A 19,020-nucleotide genomic window follows, 5' to 3' on the forward strand; every position below is an offset into this window, starting at 1 on the left:
CGAAACGTTCGCACACGTTAAAATTTTAGCCAAAATCTGCCGTGAGTTCTGCCGTAAAAATTTGTACTCGCCCCTATTTACTGTCATGTCTGTGTGAGCTCTGTAAGTGGTCGGTGGTTCTCCGACTGCAGATTGCAGAGGAAACCTTATAGCGGTCGGAATGCGGTGTTTAGATTCCGCGAAGTGTTCTGAAACCGATGATCGCGGCTGATTGTCGTGCTCGCATGCGCAAGGGCCACACTAACGAACCGCCGACAGGGATTCGCGCGCTGGGAAGGCCTCGCCCTGGGTCACGCATGAAGATCTGCCGTTGATTTAGGCTTCAGGAAGACACTCTGGTTGAAAGTCAGCATATGGTTTATTACTTCCATTCGCAACTTCAGGCAACATTCCGAAACAGCTGCCAAATTCAGTGCGTAAATGGGGTCTCGGGGCCCGGTTTGCACAATCGTCGCCTTTTTGTTTGTATATTTTCTTAGGTCCCCAGCTTCGGGTAACCGTCTGTTGCGTGTCTAATCACATGAAGTGAAGAAACTTTCTTCACAACCGCACGCCTCGCACAGCTGTCGCACTGAGCAGGGCCCCGCCCCCTGGACGCCCACCCATATAAGGAGAGGAGGATACCGTTGAACCTCGCATCACAACGCGTGTGCGTCTTGCGTCGGGTGCCCGGTGGACGTTGTACTCACGAAAGCGAATTGGCGGCGTCGGCGGGAGGCCCGCGAGGCGTCACGCAGGGATGCCGCAGAGTGAACCTTACCGCAGACTGGGTGCGGGGTTCGAATTCGCTGAATCGGCACCTGTTCTAAACAGCGCCTCTGTCGTAACGGTTGCCGTCGTCTAGACAGGTGCTCGCTGGCTGCGACGCAGTTCGGGTTTCGAATTCGCTGAATCGACACCCGCTCTAAACAGCGCGTCTAGCGTCTCTGATGCCGTCGTCTAGACAGGCTGGCTTCGGCGCAGTTGTCGCCGTAGCCGTCGCGTCAGTTGCCGTGGTGTAGTATCCGCCCATAGCGAAGAGCCGTATTTTTTAAAACTTCACGCTGGAGGAGCATCGTTGTATGATCAATTTTTCTAGCCGTAATTTGGAAATTAATAATTGCTTTTATTGAATATTACATATTCGTAATTCGGAATTGCTAATTGTCTGAACAATATAAGTAAATCATTGCATAGTTCTTTGTTTTAAACGAAACTAAAGAGCCACAATTTCACTACAGCAACTACATTAATACCGTGTTTGCAGCGAAGGCCGGTATTTTAACACCGGTATTTTAGCAGTTAAAAGAATTAATGGATGATTGACTAAATCTTTGAGCCGTTCGCAATATGTAATTGTTACTTGTTTGTTCGACCACTCACTGACCCCCACTTGATAAATTAATCCGTGGACGACGGGATGGGCAAATCGCTTACATAAATAAGCGCATCCCTGTTACTATGCAAGTAACAGACTGGCTCCCGAAGGTCTTTTATAGCTAGCATAATAAAATTACTCCTGTATGCCCCCCGTGGGCCGATTATGACCTCTCATTAATACCGTAACAATTCTTTTCCCGTCGGGTCGTTTTCTTCAGCTCTTATTTTCTTCTTAGGCCTTGTGAGGCCTATGTGATGGCACTATAGCGTAAACGGGCTATGGTACTTCAGTAACTAGCATGCTCAAATTACTGCTGCAGGCCTCAGCACAAGTCTCTAAGGCATATTTTCTAAGTCGAAGGCCACAGCGCATTAACTAGGTCCATCCAGAGCCAAGGATCGGCCGTGGTCCTGGAGATACGTGTTGAAGTCACATTCTGTAAGCACCGGGTTCGAATCCCAGCCCCAAATTCACCCGATTTACTATTCTTTATTTGTATTCTTTTTTTTTTCTCTACGGCCACGTTTGGGACCATCGCTCTGTCAACCCTGAGAGCGGACGGAACATTTTTACGTAACGGGGCATTTAATGCTTTCGTATTTCAACAAGGCTCACACACAACACATCGCTTCGCACTAGCATGTATAGCCGCCCTACAACGGACAGGTCTGGAACGGCTGTGGGCTTGGGTGGTACCGGCTACGGCTGCTAAAAACTGTTTTTGGCACCATGTAGCGTACTAGAAGGGTGCACTTCCCAATATGTATTGAAACGGGTTGTGTAGCAGGAGCGGCGCGTCAAGCCCACTGGAAAAGCCAGTCCAATCAGGCTTAACTGTTCCCTACGGATATTACCGGTCTTCTCGCCAGCATGTAGGTTGGTAGTAAAAGCCATAACAGAGCAATATCATTGCAGCTGATCGTGCTTGACTAAGAAGTAAAGCACGTACTATTTTAGAACACTGTCATCACAATTCGCCGTTTTTTAATGACTGACGACGCAGAGAAGCTGTTGGGGGGAAAAAGATCGACCAGGGCCGCAGAGTCGACTCGACGCTTCTAGAGTCGGAGAACTCTATTCCTCGTTCCAAAGCATATACGGGGGAGAGGGAGGGAGAGAGGGGGGGGGGGGCTTGTGCTGCCGGAAGCCTGGTATCGGGTGTCGGAGCGCCAGCGTGACAACAAGAGTCAGATAGAGAGAGAGAGAGAGTGAGTCACAGTCGTAATGCGCCGAAAGGCACGTACGTAAACACGGTGAGCCACGCCACAAAAACATGTTGGTTTTTCGCGCAGGCGAACCTGGATGAAGCCACGGATGCCTGGGGTGTGAAAGTTGAGCGAGTTGAAATGTAAGTATTGTCGAATTTGACCCGTAAAATGTTCCCGATTTTCGTAGTTATGTTTCTGCCAGTACATGCAGGGTGCAACAGATAACATTACTGTGCATCGCTGCCAGCCTGGCAGAAGGTATAAGCCTTAAAGGGGCCATGAAAGAAAAATACCACTGTGTTGTAAATTCAAGACATGCCCTTTGGTGACTACATTTTATCCGCTAAATGTTTTTTGACAGAAAAAAAAACTCAAGGAACTTTGAAACTTTGCTTTACACAACATCAGCAGTGACGCAAAAAAATGTGGTTGATCCTTCTTTCATAGCAATCGGTAAAACACGAAAGAGAATGGTGCCCTCACAGGAGCAGTTGAATGTTAGAGGAACCTCCTTCATGTGCGAAGGGTTCGCGATCCTGACCCCGCCAGACGAAGTGACGCCGACACACAAGCAACAATAGCAAAAAAAAAATAATAACCGGTTTATTCTGGGCCAAAAAAAAACAAACGAAAATGACATGTGCAGAAACAGCAGCTTGAAACACAACGGTCACGGGAACAACGCCAGCGCGGAGGGGGACTCAAGCATACAGTTTCTTAGTGATTATACTCGACAGGAAACTGCACCTGAGAAGCCATGTCGTCGTGGGGGGTTATGGGAAGACCCCCCTTTTTGGCTTGGGCTTGGCATGACAATTGGATTCTTAAGCGGGTTTTGGTATTTGCTTTCTTCACTATGCATAAACACATCTACGAGCTACGAGGAAGCCGAAATCTTCCCTGTTATGCGGTATCCGCGTTCGGTGAAAAAGCAGGCAGTGCGTTATCGTACCTGACGTTGGTCATGCCGCAGTCGAAGGGCGTATGACTGAGCGGGTAAAATTGCGCTGCGAAAGTTGTAGCTGACGAAAAAAAAAAGAAACAAAGCCTACTTCGACGAAGACAAGATACCACAGATACGGGTGCCTGTATCTGTCCTATCTTCTCTTCATCCGCTACTTTTTAACGCCACGTTTTCTTTTTTCTTCAAGTATGAACCAACTCCCTCAGTAACAAATTAAGATTTTTTAAACTGTAGTTGGCGGTCGGTGCACCGGTTCACCACGAAGGCAACGTTTTCATGGGCACGCTCAAAAAGCTTTTTAAACTCTTCAAACAACTTATCTGAAATAATGGTAAAATTAATAAAATAAGTCTCTAATGAGTTCCCCCAAAATATTAACATTGCTGTTAACACCAGCCTGGCCTGCAGAATAGTAGGCGTGACCGTTCCTGCAAAAAATGCGCTTTACTCCTTTTTTTTCCTGAGCTTTAAAACAGCCAGTTTCATTTTCCACTTATATAATAACACACCATTCTTTGCGTTTTTCGTGGCACTGTGTTCGAATATTCAGTCACTAAAGCGTTTTACTCCAAGGCAATGATGAAACTAAGGCGAGCGCATGATGTAATGGTGGCCCATGACTACACAGACGGCCTTGATGTGAGCCGCATAGACGCTAGCGCCAGATTCCTCTCTAGTGTATAAATTAGAAACTCTATGGCCTCAATTCACGCGCGTCCCCCGTACACGAAGGCGCTGCCATCGAGACGCCAACTGTCGGCTCTCATTAGCGTCATGATGCGCTACTTCGCTTCGACTCTCCTAGACGGGAGCACTATCTGAATGAGTCACAGGAAAGGACATAAGGCGCGTTCGCAAATCTGCTCACGTCTCGGCTCCTTCCTCCATGCTCGCTCATATAGCCTGTATTTAATAGTGAGGCACGCATGCAGGCAGCCATGTGAGTGCGCCGTCACTGCTTACGTCGGGCTCCGCGGGATGGCGGTACTTGTCCATGCTAAGCGCATGATATGGGTTGGACATTTCAAGCTCTAGCCCGCCGAACGCAAAACAATGCCTCGACTCCAATGTGAGTGCGATTAATAACAACTCTGTTGACACCACCGTTGAGAATCGGGTTGAAACGGAGCAGACGACGCACGCCGGTGTTATATTTTTTTTCGGCGTGCGGCCGCAGTGGCACAAGCCGCGCCATGTTCATGGCCATTTCAGTGTTGCCAAATGAAGAAATTGACAGCTAAACGTTTCAATGAATACCACCTATAGCGCAGTCGGTAGAGCGCCACGTACCTCTCGTTGCGGCCAGAAGGCTCAAAAGGCATGGGCTCGAATCCGGGCGCCGCAGCGTCAGTGGCACTTCTTCTGGCGACGTCACTTCCGTGACGGAAATAGCGTGAGATATTGGTGTACCCGTGCATAAAACACTTTTGTGTTAAAAAATAGGCCTGCACGGAAACATAGGGCCTCCTCTGTTATCAGTCCCGGACCGTCCACGGTCTGCCAGGACGCGATCCGGTGCTCGATTTTCTCGTGCATTTCTACGGGATCCGAGGGCAGTCCTCGGACTGCCCGCGTACTATTCAGGACTGGTTAAACCAGGATGTCCATAGTTTGGTCGCCTTATTTGCGTGTCTAGAGCCATTCTGAACAGTTCCTGGGCAGTCCAACTGCTCCCGCCACATAAATTCTATGGGCAAATGAGCTGCTCTGGAACAATTCTGAGCAGTCCACTATGACAAATAAGAGGCATGTTGTCCGTGTGTTAACAGCACGTTACTATTCAAGTGATACTATAAAACGGAACTGGAGGCCCCATCACTATCGCGGTCATGCTTCTTGGCGGTGGCTTTGGTCGGCGGCCCCCAATCGCAAAAACAAGATTATGATTACTCCTATGAGAAATGGCCAGAAAGTATCTGGGTAATCGCACTACTTCTGATGTAATCTTTTTTCCTTGAAGTTTGCTACAACATTGGCGTTATTCTTAGCGTGATAAAGCAGTCTTTTTATTAACCAAAACTTGTATTAGTCGTCATGGCCCCTTTGATATGGTTTGCCGTATGCGTTGTTTCGTGAAAACAACCGTAAATAAATAAAAAAAAGAATGGCTCCCATCCCGCCTTGCGACAGTGGATGCCCAGAAAAGTTGTTAACCACTACAAGTGCTGATGGGGGAGGGTATGAAATGTTCCTCGTCGACTCGGAGGGCGCGTCGCTTGCGCTCGGCTTCTCTGGCAGCAAATGCTGGGTCAATTTTGGGTCCTGCCTAGCCTGACGCATGCGCTCACCCTCGAATGCCGTCAACGCCCCTCATAGAACAGGTACAAACCTGATCTTTACCAGGAACACATGGAAAAGGAAGCGGGGCACCCATTGTTCACAGGTGCCTAATCATCCATCACGCGGTTTTGTGGTGTTAACAGACATACTGAGCTTTGTGCTGTATGCCTGATGAGCCTGCCGCATGCGCTGGACGTCTTGGGCGAAAACTGCTGGATCCTGCCTGGGCGTTTCGTTTACGACACGCAATTCACCTTGCAACGAGAGGCAAACAGTCTCGCTGTAAAATCAAGACCTCATTGACGAAGTCACATGTGTCTTTCACTTTCAACAAGTCTTTCGCAACAATCTAATCTGGTAAAAGTCAGTAATATTTCGTTTTCACGAATAAGAATTCATTCTGTGTTCGCCCTGCGGTTTTAAATTGCGTTGTTATAGCTCCCGACGGTTTTGGGTTGGACGGTCGATGTTTTAATCGCACCAACTTGTGCCATCGAGTCACTGGGACAGTCCAGTCTGGTTTCTTTCTCTATTGCTACTCTAGTAAATGTTTCATATTAGCGTTTAGATGCTTGAAAGCCAACAAGACGAAGAGAATAAAAAAAAGCACATTGATGTAAGGAAAGGGTGACTTTGATTTTAGCACTTACAAACATGCTGCTTTGCTGGCAAGATTGCGTGAGTTACATCCTAGTGAACCTAACTGGCAATGGCGCGATTTACGCTGGATAGCTAATTTAGATCCCTAATAGCTTATTGACTGACTCCAAGGCAACTGTTTGGCAGCGTATTCACGACATATGGGCACGTTGGCTGTAGCTACCCAAATGAAGGGTTGTATCGCATACATAGGTAGGTCGGCGACCCAGGTATGCCGCGACGCGTGAGTCATATCCGTGGAAACCTTGAATGAATCGTACAACGCGCATGTTTTTATTCTTTTTGCATTGCAGCAAGGATGTCCGGCTGCCTGTCCAAATGCAGAGGGCCATGGCTGCGGAAGCTGAAGCGTCCCGAGAAGCACGAGCCAAGGTAAGCCCGGCCATTTAGCTGCAGCGGATCGCGTCGATTCCATTCGTCTTAGCTGCATAAATCTCCTTCGTGACTGCAAATAGCGGACTGCGGAGCTCCAGCTGCCTTCGCTCCATTTATTTTCACACGACACGGACTGCACACCATTTAATTACAGTCGGAAAATGGAGGTGTATTAATTATTTTGAGAACGTGCTGTATACACATAAATAGTGGGGGTAGACTGCAGCCAAAGAAATGAACCCGCGTGTCCGCTGTTTTAACGTTGCTGAAAAAAGCGCGCAGGTTTGAAGCTCCGAGAATAACTCAAGCATACGTCGTCCCCCCTCTCATTCTGCCAACCGAAAAGTAAGCAAAAATAGCACATTCTATTAGTCTCTAGCGGTGTAAATTCATCACTGAAATGTATTGGTGGGTAGGTAACGAACGCAAATAAAACACATAAAAATTCTTGACGGTACTTGTCGCTTCCGCCATGCTTTTTCAGCCCTTTGTGATCTGTGGACCCCGCAATATAATGCTTAAAAATGTTGAAATGATACTCTATCCCCCGTAATCTGTCTTGTCTTTAATTCTGGGTTATGGTGTAATCTCCCCTAATCTCACATGTACGCTTTATCTCCCATAATACGCGCCTATAGGCTTGCCATCTCTCCTGAAGAGGAAGAAATAGCTTTGGCTACACCAACAAATCAAGAGGTCGGGCGATGCGCTGTAATTTCTCACAGCGTCTTGAGGGCCAAGCAGCGGTTGGTTAGATAAACAACGTACAAGAGCTTCTGAGCAAAACTCCATTTTGGGACAAACTTTCAGGCTTTATATGCATGAATGGAACTTTGTCAGGAAACGGCCGGACCCCATTACTTACCTGAACAGCTCTTCTATAGATCTTAAATAAACTTGCTGGTGATCACTAAGCTATGACGGATGATACAGGTACGATTAAGGTAGACATCGCAGTGCTATTTTTTTGGCGCTACGCATAGCATCACACTTAATGAGCGAATAATACCTTAAGTGATAACTCATGCATCGTTCAAGAAGCGGTGCAGGGCGGCCGATAGACGTTCTCTTTCCTTCGTGCCTGTAAACACTGCGAGAGCTATAGCTATTGCCGGCACAGAATGGAGCTCCTTGCTGCTCGCTGTAACAGATAGTTTTGTATTCTGCTGTTTTTGTTTGGATTTACTTTAAGGCGCCGATCCAATGAGTTTCTTTAAAGTGGCTACATGATGCTTTTGTTGCGGCAGAGAGGGAATGCACTTTATTCTGAAAGGAATCCGGCCACTGGCGGCGATATTCCTTCAGTGACGTCGCATAGGCACATAAACCGAGATTTTGAAAAAAAAAAAAAAAATGCGAGAAAGAGAGAAATTTTTTGAGCAGGTTTCAAAGTTGTCTAAGTGCATGTAAAGCGGCAATATTTGGCCCGGGCCACGGGATCTAAAGCCACCCGATCTCACCTGATTTAAGGACCGCCTGATTTAAGGACCGCCTGATTTAAGGACCACCTGATTTAAGGACCGCCTGATTTAAGGACGCCTGATTTAAGCGCCGCCTAATTGTGATTTAAGCGCCGCCTGATCTAAGCGCCGCCTGATTTAAGCGCCGCCTGATGTAAGGACAGCCTGATGTAAGCGGTGGTCGCAGTCTTATCTGTTTTAAAAGCGCCTCAGACATTTACAAAAAGGTAGAAAAAATTCTTTCAGGTGCCCTTTAATACTGCAAAAATGAGTGCAGTTTAATCCCTCAATAGCCTGGTACCCTGTGAAGAAAATTCGGAGCGCAAAAATATAACTTCTTGAGACCGACAATATTCATGATGCATAGCATGCCATGTATGCACGGATTGATTGCAGGGTTTAACGCGCCGACGCAACGCAGGCGATGAGGCGCGCCGTAGTAGAGGGCTCCGGATTAATTTTGACCACCTGGGGATCTTTAACGTGCGCCGAAATCTCGTACACACGGCCGTTTTTGCTTTTCGCCTCCATCAGAAAAGCGGCCACCGCGGCCGCGAATCGAACCCGCGACTTCGGGCCCAGCAGCGGAACGCCTTAGCCACTGAGCCACCGTGGCGGGTAGCATGCCATGTATCCACGGAGCAGTACGGACTCAGGTTTCGACCCCGGCAGCGGTGACCATTTTTCTAGTATAGACAAAAAGTGATAGCGACCGTGTTTGAGATATCCGCAGACATTAAACATCTCGAGGCAGTATGAGTTATTTCGTAGCCCCCTCCACTACGGCGCGCCTTATGCCCACCCGTAGCTTCGGTGTGTAAAACCCAGTTCGAACTTTTAACAGCGGAGCTGTTTAAGCACGAGCTGTGTCCGTGCAGATGATTAACAGGAACTCCGCTTGTGGAAGGGGAGAAGAAGAAACTGCTAGGCCAATAAGTGTGAGGGAAAGGGGTGAGGAGGCAAGGAGCCCACGAGCAGGGGTAGGTAGTGCGCGCCTCAAGAAAAAAATTAGCAGTGGCTTAGCTCGGCTATTCCAGGATATACGCAGCGTGAGCTAAGGTTCAGCTGGTTATTCTTAGCTTTCCTGGTTGTCTAGGATTAGCTTGATTATCATGCTTACTGCTGCTTCAATGACACACCCACGGTACACGCATTATGTGACACATGTATATTTATCAAGCGGCTCCGGCGCAGCGTCACCAATCGGCCCAGAGCTAAGCTGGTTCCACAGGCGCGCGCTGGTGTTGCTGCGACGCACGAGCCATCGGTTGCACACCCGGCCACCCCTCGCATGATCATCAAGTGGACCGGGCTGCCACGTGCGGAACGGAGGACGACGAAGACGCTGGGCGCGTGGGGCGTGTGAGAGATGCCGGGAAGAGAGCAACGTTCTGTGCGCAGTGTGAAGACACTGCTCCTCGCGCATGCGTAGCACGGCTCTCCGGGAGCCACGCGAAACTGCTCAACCCCGACCAGTGTAGCTCACGCTACAAAACTCTTCCCATGGTCGGAATCGAAGCTTGGTCCCTCGCGTTATGAAACAGGGGTGTATCCGACGGCGCTATCATCGCATTCGGGGCGCACATAATTTTCTTTGCGTTCATAGTGCGGGCGTAGGTTTCAAACTTTGACTGAGCTGAAGTGGACCTCGGCTTCGGACTTTGGCAGAGTGGATTGTGGACGTTAGAAGGGTGGACTGTGGACTTTGTTTTAACTTAGTTTTCACGGAGCAAGCTTCAATTTTTAATCACCTTTCTCTTAAGAAAGGGGCAGACCTAAGAAACGCCAGGTTAAAGATAGTGAAGACCACCAACTCCGATGTTTCCTTAGCATTTTAACTGCGAAGGTGGCAGAATTTTTTTAGCCATATATGCATCGGTCGCTGATAGTCAACGGCTGCAGCGGTGTTGCTGGATTCTCATGGCTTTCCAGCGTTCCTAGACACAATTTTCCTACCTAAAGAAAAAGAAAACGTGAAAGAAAAGAAAAAGTAAAAGCAGAATGAAAATGTGAAATATAATAGTAGAGTACGAGGATGGCTTGAACTAAAAATTAATAGTAAAAAAAACTCCGACACTCGATGATGCGCACCATACATTTCGACTGCTGTGTTCATTTTTGATTTTCTTCACGTGCATTGTAAAGTTGCTTAAAGTAGGGATCAGAGCACACTTTCCAGTCGCGAGACCTTAATGCATAGCCTGCGTACGAACAATAATCGTCAGAACTGTCGATTTGGGGATATGCCGAGTTAGTGGTATTGTCCATTACGTCACCTCCCCCGAAACTTAAAAATTTCGAGAAGGGCTGCCGATTGCCACCTCCCCACCTAGTACGACAAAGCCTGTTTGTTTATAGCGTCTTCGCCAGTCTGGGCGAGTGTTTATTGGCAAGGTGGTGGGCTCGAAGGATTCCGGCGAAGTGTAAGTCCGGGTACACATGTTGTAACAACAGCTATTCTGATAGTAGTTTCACTGGGCCTGTCAGTACTGCTGCGGGGCTACTAATTTGACAAGCCAAAACTGCCCAGTTCGTTCCTCTTTAGGCTGCCTGGAATCTGGTTCCTGGGTAGCGCCTCGTATTCTTGAGCCAACGACGCTTCTCCGTGCGCAGGTGATCGCGGCCGAAGGTGAGCAGCGGGCGGCGCGATCCCTGAAGGAGGCCGCCGACGTCATCTCGGAGTCCGGCCCCGCTCTGCAGCTGCGCTACCTGCAGACCCTTACGTCCATCGCGGCCGAGAAGAACTCCACCATCGTCTTCCCGCTGCCCATGGAGCTGCTCAGAGGAATGCTCGGTGAGGCATCCCCCTTGCTCTGCCGCTTCGGCCGCGTTATACACACCCCCACTATCGTATACGCACCTGCACAATAGGTGCAAAACACCACTGCGGCCAGGGAGAGCCCTGCAGCGCTGAAGGTTGTGGTGACCACTGAAGTGGTGCCAATGTAAGTGACTATTCCAAGCAAAAACTCTTAAAAAGTACTGCGTAAGAATGTTTGTGAAGTGAGGGAAAATTACCAGAGATGGGTCATTGTCGCGACGTCAAATACTTCGCAAATATATGTTTGGGATCTTGATCCCACTTAGAGCACACCCTAACTGGAAGTTTTGAATTTTCCTGTAAGAAAATTTATACCTATGAACTAAAATTTGACACAGCCGCCAGAAACGTGCATTTCTTGCAGCTTGAGATTCAGCTCGGCGACGCGCCTTTGTGTTGGATTTTCGCATGACGCCAAAGCTGCGCAAAAATGCTTCTGGTGAGTGGAGAAATTGTTATTTAGGCGCAAGCGTAGTGTCCCTCCTGTGAAGTCGGCGACACTATGTTACGTCACGGAACTGAGATGGGGAAGCGAAAGTTTTAGGAGTGGGGTTCCTAGAGGGGAAGAGGAGCGCGCGCCTCCGAAAGGTACGCAGGACTGCGCTACGCTATGGTGAAGGAGTAACAACACGCTCAGTCTGCCAAATAATTAACTAGCGTTAGGGAGCGCCGACTTTCGTGCATCAGCGGCGTATGACGGAATCCAAGTTGCAAACAGGCCCATCGTCTCCTAGGCTGTTCCTTCCCAAGAGCGTCATAAGACTGAAAATTCGCATCTCGCGCACACTAGTTAAAGATTTGGCCGACTGTACGTGCCGCCCAAGGTGAAAGGAGACGCACTTAAAAGATCAAACATGAAGAAAAGCACAGCAACATGCTTTCCCCCACCCTCCGGGGAGAAGCGCACGTGAACATCAAGATACGAAAGCTACAATTAAGGCCGTACTCTGCACACGTGGACTGCTAGCTGCCCATAGTAAGCACACCGCAGGTGGAGGGCCCACCGCAGCACGTGCCCGGAACGAGCTGAACGAGACCGGCTTGAGGCTTGCATGTGACCCGTGTTCACGAAGGCAAACGATTCTGTAACTTTTTGAAGGACATTAATGAAAAATCTCATGAATTCTAATCAAATTCAACGGTTTCTTCAGAGTGTTTGCGTGGTGGAAATATTGGTTTCGTTGTTGTTTCTGGCCATAATACTGTCTATAGCTGTGCGTCTTGAGCCCACGTGAGCCCTCAATGATCCCCTCGGAAAACGGGAATGGGGGAAGGCGGAGGATGAATTGTTGAAAATTATTTCTGTTTGAAATCCTGTAGCGCTGCCACTGGAGCCAGTCATAAATTGTGAACGTATTCGACGTTGGGATATTTCTCCACCGAATAGTGTTGACTTCCTGCACTTCTATTGCATTGTAGTTGCTTGTTGACCACGTTATCGCCATTACATACTGTTACAGTCGGATATCGTTAATTCGTATTCCAGGTGCACTTAAAATTTGTTCGAAATCAACGGAGTAGTTGCGTCCAGCGCTGCGTTAGGCGATGCATGGGGACTGGGCTTTTCTGTAACATTATTTTCGCCTTTTGCGAACAGAAGTAGTCGTTGATGCACGCCTGCGCGCTATTCTGCCGTGGCTCAACGAACGCCGCTTGGATCTTGCACATGCGGCAGGCACCTTCTTTTGGCAAGCGTACAAGCCCAAAGATTTTATCGATTGCAAAAAAAAGCGCAGGAAGTTGCACGTTGCAATTTATTAATTCATGCAATAACCCACACATTTATACAATTCTAAATCTTTTATCACTGAGTGTCGTATATCGCTTTCTCTAGCTAGTACTTCCATAAGCAACAGGATCGAGGACCCAACAGGCTTTTTCCGGACGCTGATAACTGGTATGGTTCCTAACGCCCACCCGTAAAAATGTTGTGTTGGCTAAAAGCTACAGGACAAGAAGCCGCGCGATAGATTCCCAGTTTCAGTTTTTGGGATGATGGTGGGAACAGGAAAACTGCCATGTATGGAGACTAAGATCCTCATGGGCTCCATGTTGTAGCTTCGATGCGTAAAAAGCGTAACTATGGATATTTTATTTCGCTACATTCAAAAACTTGTTTTCTTGATGAGTCATTGGACTATTTTGTGGCATTCGCCTCTGCTGAAATGCAATATCAGCAAAAAGCCTGTGTTTTGATATTTTTGTGCACATTCCGCTTGTTACGTCAACCGGGGGCCTGTCATATGGAACCATAGTTTAGTGTTTGCAATGCTTTTGGTTTTATTTTAGCATACCTCGAAAAATAAATGAAAAGATGGAGTAATTTCTTGGCTGTCACGTGCGCATCACAAATTAGGTATCTTTGTCGAATCTACATGTACTTGATGGTGCTGCTGATGAAAGCATTTCTACTAAATCTCCACGAGAAAGCTGTTGGGGCGGGACCCACTGATGCAACAAGCTGCTGTGTCGCATTTAACATACGTAAGAGAGGGACAGTTTCAACAGAATGCGTGTATTTTTTTCTCTCCCACATATGCCTGACCTTGCTGCCCGCACAGGCAACAAGCCGTCCTAAACGTCACAGAGTACGGCTTTGAAGCAATGCACCTGACCCGGCTGTCTGCCTGCCTGCTCGCCTCCCTGCCCACCCACCTCCCTGCCCGCTCGTCTGCACGTTTCGGCCCGTCGTGCGGCCTGGACAAAACCTTCTCCTGACTGCACCTTTGCCGTGTGTGAATGCACGCAGACACATAGTTGACGCCACTGGAGGCGTTAGTCGTTCATGGCTAACACTGCTTACTCTTCTAAGAAATCGATAAGAACTGAAGGAAGGGAAGTGAGTTTGCAGAGAGAGAGAGAGAGAGAGAGAGAGAGAGAGAGAGACGTTTATTGAGAAAGGTATCGCGATTGTCTATATATAGGGGTGGTGCCCTTCTTCCAGGGCCCCAGACTCTTCTGCTCCTCTCCGGGCTCGAAGAATAAAGACCTTCTGAATCTCAGTGTGATCTGTCCAGAGCGACCTCCCATAGCGCGAATGTGCTTGTGGTGGTGTTTACTGAAGGCCAGATGATAGTGCAGGCACACATTGCATGAAAGCAAAATGAAAAGAGTACAGGTGTTAAGGCCTGTCCGCGACTTCATATGCTAGCATGTGTTAATATTTATAAGGAATCCACGAAACAATTCTACTCATCCCCTCACCGTCCTGTGCCGAGCGTGAGAGGAAATTTCTTCTTGGAGCCAAAGCGAACTTGGCACGTTACTTCCGCCTATCCGTGTTCCCTTACATTGGTTTTAAGGTAATACCTAGCAATGACACTAACGTGAGGCCAGTAAATAAAATCTAATCCGGGCTTTCGCTGCCTCCAACATGCCAGAAAGTGTGGCAGGGTTTGGCTAATCTCCGCGTATGCTTAAATGAGCGCGATTATCGCTGACATGTTGTCAATGAAGGGAGACGACCGGAAAGAGTAACGGAGCTAAGCCACCAGCATTCTGTTGTCATTCAAAGACAAATTCAAGCAGATAAGGTAAGCGTGTTAGCCGTGGACACCTGCTTTAGAGTGTTCTTAGATTTGGTTCAGTCGGCGTAGTGCTCTTCTATATGCACGTGCGCGTGGCTTTTGCTCGTGAGTAGTTTCATGTCTATAGACTAGAGCCTTCTTTCTGTAGCTGCATGCTGACAGAATGCTAGAAATTAACGCACGTATACAGGCACGTGAGAGGTGTACAGGAAAACCTGTATACCGGGTTCTGGTTCTTACTTGTGCATTTGCTACGTCTGCGGTTGTAGAAACATGTACATTTACAAATCTTCAAAGCTCAATATTCTCGGAGAGAATGACCCGAAGCCGGAGCTTGCTTCGTTTATTGAAACAGTGCTTAAGCGCCCAAACGAAAGTGGAAGTAGCAGAGGTTTGTTGTCCGAATGGTAAACTATTAGTGCAAACAGGAGTGCGTTGAATACAATGGCCTTCTCCATGTAACCTCGAAGATCCGAGGAAAGAGCTCTTATAAATAACGACAAAAACAGGGCAAAATCAGGAGGCTGAGACGCCTCCCCTGTCTGACCTCGAGTACCTATGGCTGCGCGTATATCGTAAATTCAGTTCTTTCTGATAAAACGGCACAATTCTAAAGCAGACAGGAGAGACGGCCAAGACAGCGCGACTTGTTTTTCGGGACGTTATTACGGAAAAATTTGGAGACTTAATGCTCCTTGATAACCACTGTGGTGCCGATGCGAATCCGAGCAGAGCAAGCAATGTACGTGCACGCTGCGTGAGAAAATTGAAAAAAATTGCCACTTTAGGAAATTCATGGGAAATTCGTGTGAAATTCGTACTTTGAATATTTTACTATCTTCGTGGAAGCAGAAGAAGCAGTTCAGGGATACAGATGTGCATCGGGTGACAGCGCTACACTGTTTTTCTGTGAATATATCTAGCCTTTTTGTGGGTGTGTATGTGTGTGTGTGTGTGTGTGTTTCAGGTCAAAGCTGTGCCATATGAGATCGGATAAGATAATTTTGACCTCTTTGGTTGGACATCTTTATGCCAAATAGCGGCCGAGTAGTTGCAATCCCGTGGTGTTCTTTGCGTTATATAGAAGCAACATGCAGCTTTTTAATCGTGAAAAAAAAATAGTGATTGTGAAGTGTAGATAGATGCATATTATATCGCAGCACTGTTAGCCTATCACTGTTTTTTATATTCACTGCACCTGGAGAGAGGTAGTGAGCATGTTTTGAATTTAATTGATGCATTGTGCGGCTTGCTTTATATTTCCCTTATGGTCGCCAATAAGGCTTTATTTTGATGTTATTAGAGTGACTTCACTTACCTATCCAGTTCACACGTGCGGACTGCGGGCCCCGGCAGTGTGCCTCGGAACCGCCATAGTTTCATGCACCGTTTCATAGAATCAGATTGCTTCGCCGTGACTGCGCTTGGTATCTCTGCTTGCGGAATCAAGGTGTGATTTTGTTGTTACGCCCTGGCTTTTGTACCTTTTGTACGGATTTCGTTCTTCGTCTCCTGGCGATTGTGGAGATATATTTTTTTTATCAACCATCCTAATAAAATCTTTATTTTTTATATCCATATCGTATCGTGTTTTCGGCAGCTCAGACCACGCCCACAAACTGACGTAGGCGTCTTGGCGTTAGCGAACTCTTCAAAGGTGCTAGAGCTTTCAATTGGCTTAACATGTACCTTCTGCTACTCACCTCCGGCCTGTTACCCCTTTTTCTCCCGATGAGGAAGGGGGGGGGGAGTAAATAGGAAGCGTGAATCAGAAGGCGCGCAAGAAATTCAACGTGAGAAACACACGGGAAACGTGTTGTCATGTTGCATTACTATGCTGTGGTTAATTATAGGTGTATCTTAATATGCCGCGTATCGCACAAGGAGCCGCGAGCTGTTTCACTGCGCAGAGTCATTGCAACGTAGCCCTGTATTCTCACCTTCGCCAGCCATGGTTGCTGATTCAGCTCGCAATTACAGCTACTTGTGGCGCCGTTCCTTGGTACATTTTACAACCAACTGTACCGCTCGTCATTTGGTGAGCCGTTGCCCACACAACAGGAAGGAGGGGTGGTGGGGGGGGGGGTTGCGAGGGGCCTCTGGCCACAAGCTGGTTACAAGGGGCCAAATACACTGGACCAAATTACAGCCACCCCGAGAAGAAATTATTTGGTTATGTATCTCGCACAGCTATGACAAAATGGTGTAATACACGCGCGCACACACATTCACGAGACACACGCACACACACACAGGCACGCGCGCGCACCCGCACTCACACACACACATGCACATACACACACACACGGGCATGTTATACGTACCCGTGTTAACTTAGCTGGGCATTTGTGATACCTGCGCGTATAATCACGCCCATGGGCTATGTCTAATTCAGATTTTTTTTTTTCAAGCACGAACTGCACAGTAATGGCTTTTGCCCTGGCGCGGGCAGTCTTGCTGAACATGGTGACCACGACGAAGACGCAGAAGATGACGAAGATGCTGAGACCTTTGCACAATCTTCGTAAAAACCTACAGCTACGCCCAGTGCAGTCGCCTGTTTGCGCCGGCGTGGTTGTCACTACGTGGCGTTGATAAAAAGCCATTTTAATGTCCGCTACCATTTGGTGCGTTACTGTACGGCAGCATGAACTTGCCAGCTCTTATTAATCAACAACATCCTGGTAAGAGCGGCACCGCGCGCAATAAAAGATGATTTTTTTTTTCTTGCCTAGGTCCCTGCCTATAGTTTCATTGCTTTTTTAATATCGTCACGTAGCGAAGGACGACGTAGTGTTCTTGAAGGAATAAAGTTTATTGGAGCGAAGTGGTGCGCTGCAGTGAACTTAAGGAAAACAGAAGCATCAAAGAAGCAGTCAGCAAAGTGACGTGCAACCTGCCTCGGTGGCTCAGCGGCTAAGGCGTTGTGCTGCTGAGCCCAGGGGCGCGGGTTCGATTCCCGGCCGCGGCGGCTGCTTTTCTGACGCCAGTGTTGTCAAGATTTCGGCGCACTTTAAACATCCCCGTGTGTTCAAAATTAATCCGGAGACCTCCACTGCGGCGCGCCTCATCGCCTGTGCAGCGTCGGCGCGTTAAACCTCATAATCAAATCAAATCAAAGTGACGTGCACAGAAGAATGTCGGCGAAATCGAATGCCAGGGCGTTCACTCTGTACGCATTTATCTAGAGTGCTGTGGTTACTAGCAACATCAATTTAAGGAGGAGGAGTAAACATTTAATTGAGCAGTCAATGTTGTTGGGTTGACCGCCAGGTGGGGGCCCTCCTTAGTCCAGGAAGCCCTGGGTCTTGGCAGCATCTGGTTGACCGGGCGAGACAGGCAACATAGATTTCAGTCGAAAATCTTTTAGCTTAGGCAAGAACAGTATATGCCACCCTTTCCAAAATTGCCGGTGTGCTATATAAAATGCGTACACACTACTTCTTTCATAAAGTAAAGGAAAGCGCTTCGCTTAGAACACACAAGACAGCCGGGCGAGGCCATGCAAAGGTAACAAAACATACCAGAGTTAAACGGCGTAGTTTTCGATCATACAGGCTGAGACGGCGAGGTGAATTTGGGACGAATAATTTGAAAATTCAGTGGGTAAGTTACACGACATCAAATAACAGCACGGATATTCTCTGACCCCCTTATTATTTAATTTTTCAAAGATGACGCGCTCAACAGAGTTCGATATTCCCTAAGTAATCAGGGGATGAAAATAACGTGTCGCCTTTCGTCGTAAACCTGGAAAAAATTGCGTAGATTCTTGCTACATCACACTTCCGTTTCTCCTCTGTGTCGCTTGCACGTAGGGTTTTTTTTTTTTTTTGTCTGTTTACTTACCCTCGCGCACACGCTTGCCCCTAGGCTCCACCTGGCCCTTGTCGAAATCTGGAGAGCTAGTTCTTTGATCCCTTTCCCCGAATGATCAGCTGTCTTACCAATCCGAGCTAGGAGTGCATTCAGAATCAGAAGAGCCACTGCGGACTGCTGTCGAAGGTTTCCCGGTTCCGAAACAAACGCGCCCGCAGAGGGAACAGTTTGATTCACCTTGCGGCCTGAAGCAGATACTACAACAGGTGAGAGTGATGGAAAGATTAAATTCAGATGAAACTGAGATACGAAAAGGACGAAGCGGGGATATGAGAGATTGAAATGCACGCCTGTGGAGAGCGGCCTCGAAGCAGCCAACGGCGGTCGAAACTTCGCCCCACGAAGCGGAGACGGCAAGAGATCGGGAAAGACAGCTTCTACGAAGATGCGAGAGGTGGCAGCGCTGCGCCAACTTTTGAGCCTGCTTCTAACATGCAGCTACAACGCGTGCAACGGGAATGATGTCGTTGCCTCTAAAAGTAGGTA

At 47.9% G+C, this 19,020-nt stretch overlaps 1 protein-coding gene across 5 annotated transcripts in view; it reads left to right on the plus strand.

Moving 5' to 3' along the window:
• The window catches only part of LOC144139080 (stomatin-like), a 128,539-nt gene that overhangs the window by 97,724 nt on the left and 11,795 nt on the right, over nucleotides 1-19,020 (plus strand). For 3 of the 5 annotated variants that reach the window (XM_077671566.1, XM_077671574.1, XM_077671577.1), the window contains 3 exons: nucleotides 2,653-2,708; nucleotides 6,766-6,844; nucleotides 10,921-11,101. In XM_077671566.1, coding sequence (XP_077527692.1) covers nucleotides 2,653-2,708; nucleotides 6,766-6,844; nucleotides 10,921-11,101 — 316 coding nt within the window. Of the gene's footprint in view, nucleotides 1-2,652; nucleotides 2,709-6,765; nucleotides 6,845-10,920; nucleotides 11,102-13,689; nucleotides 16,234-17,066; nucleotides 17,357-19,020 lie in introns of those variants that run through there. The other 2 variants (XM_077671571.1, XM_077671568.1) reach the window with 2 other exon arrangements.

This window comes from Haemaphysalis longicornis, unplaced genomic scaffold, assembly GCF_048455015.1.
Source record: "Haemaphysalis longicornis isolate Haplotype H1 unplaced genomic scaffold, Haemaphysalis longicornis Haplotype H1 scaffold_1, whole genome shotgun sequence".
NCBI classification, from domain to species: Eukaryota; Metazoa; Arthropoda; class Arachnida; order Ixodida; family Ixodidae; genus Haemaphysalis; species Haemaphysalis longicornis.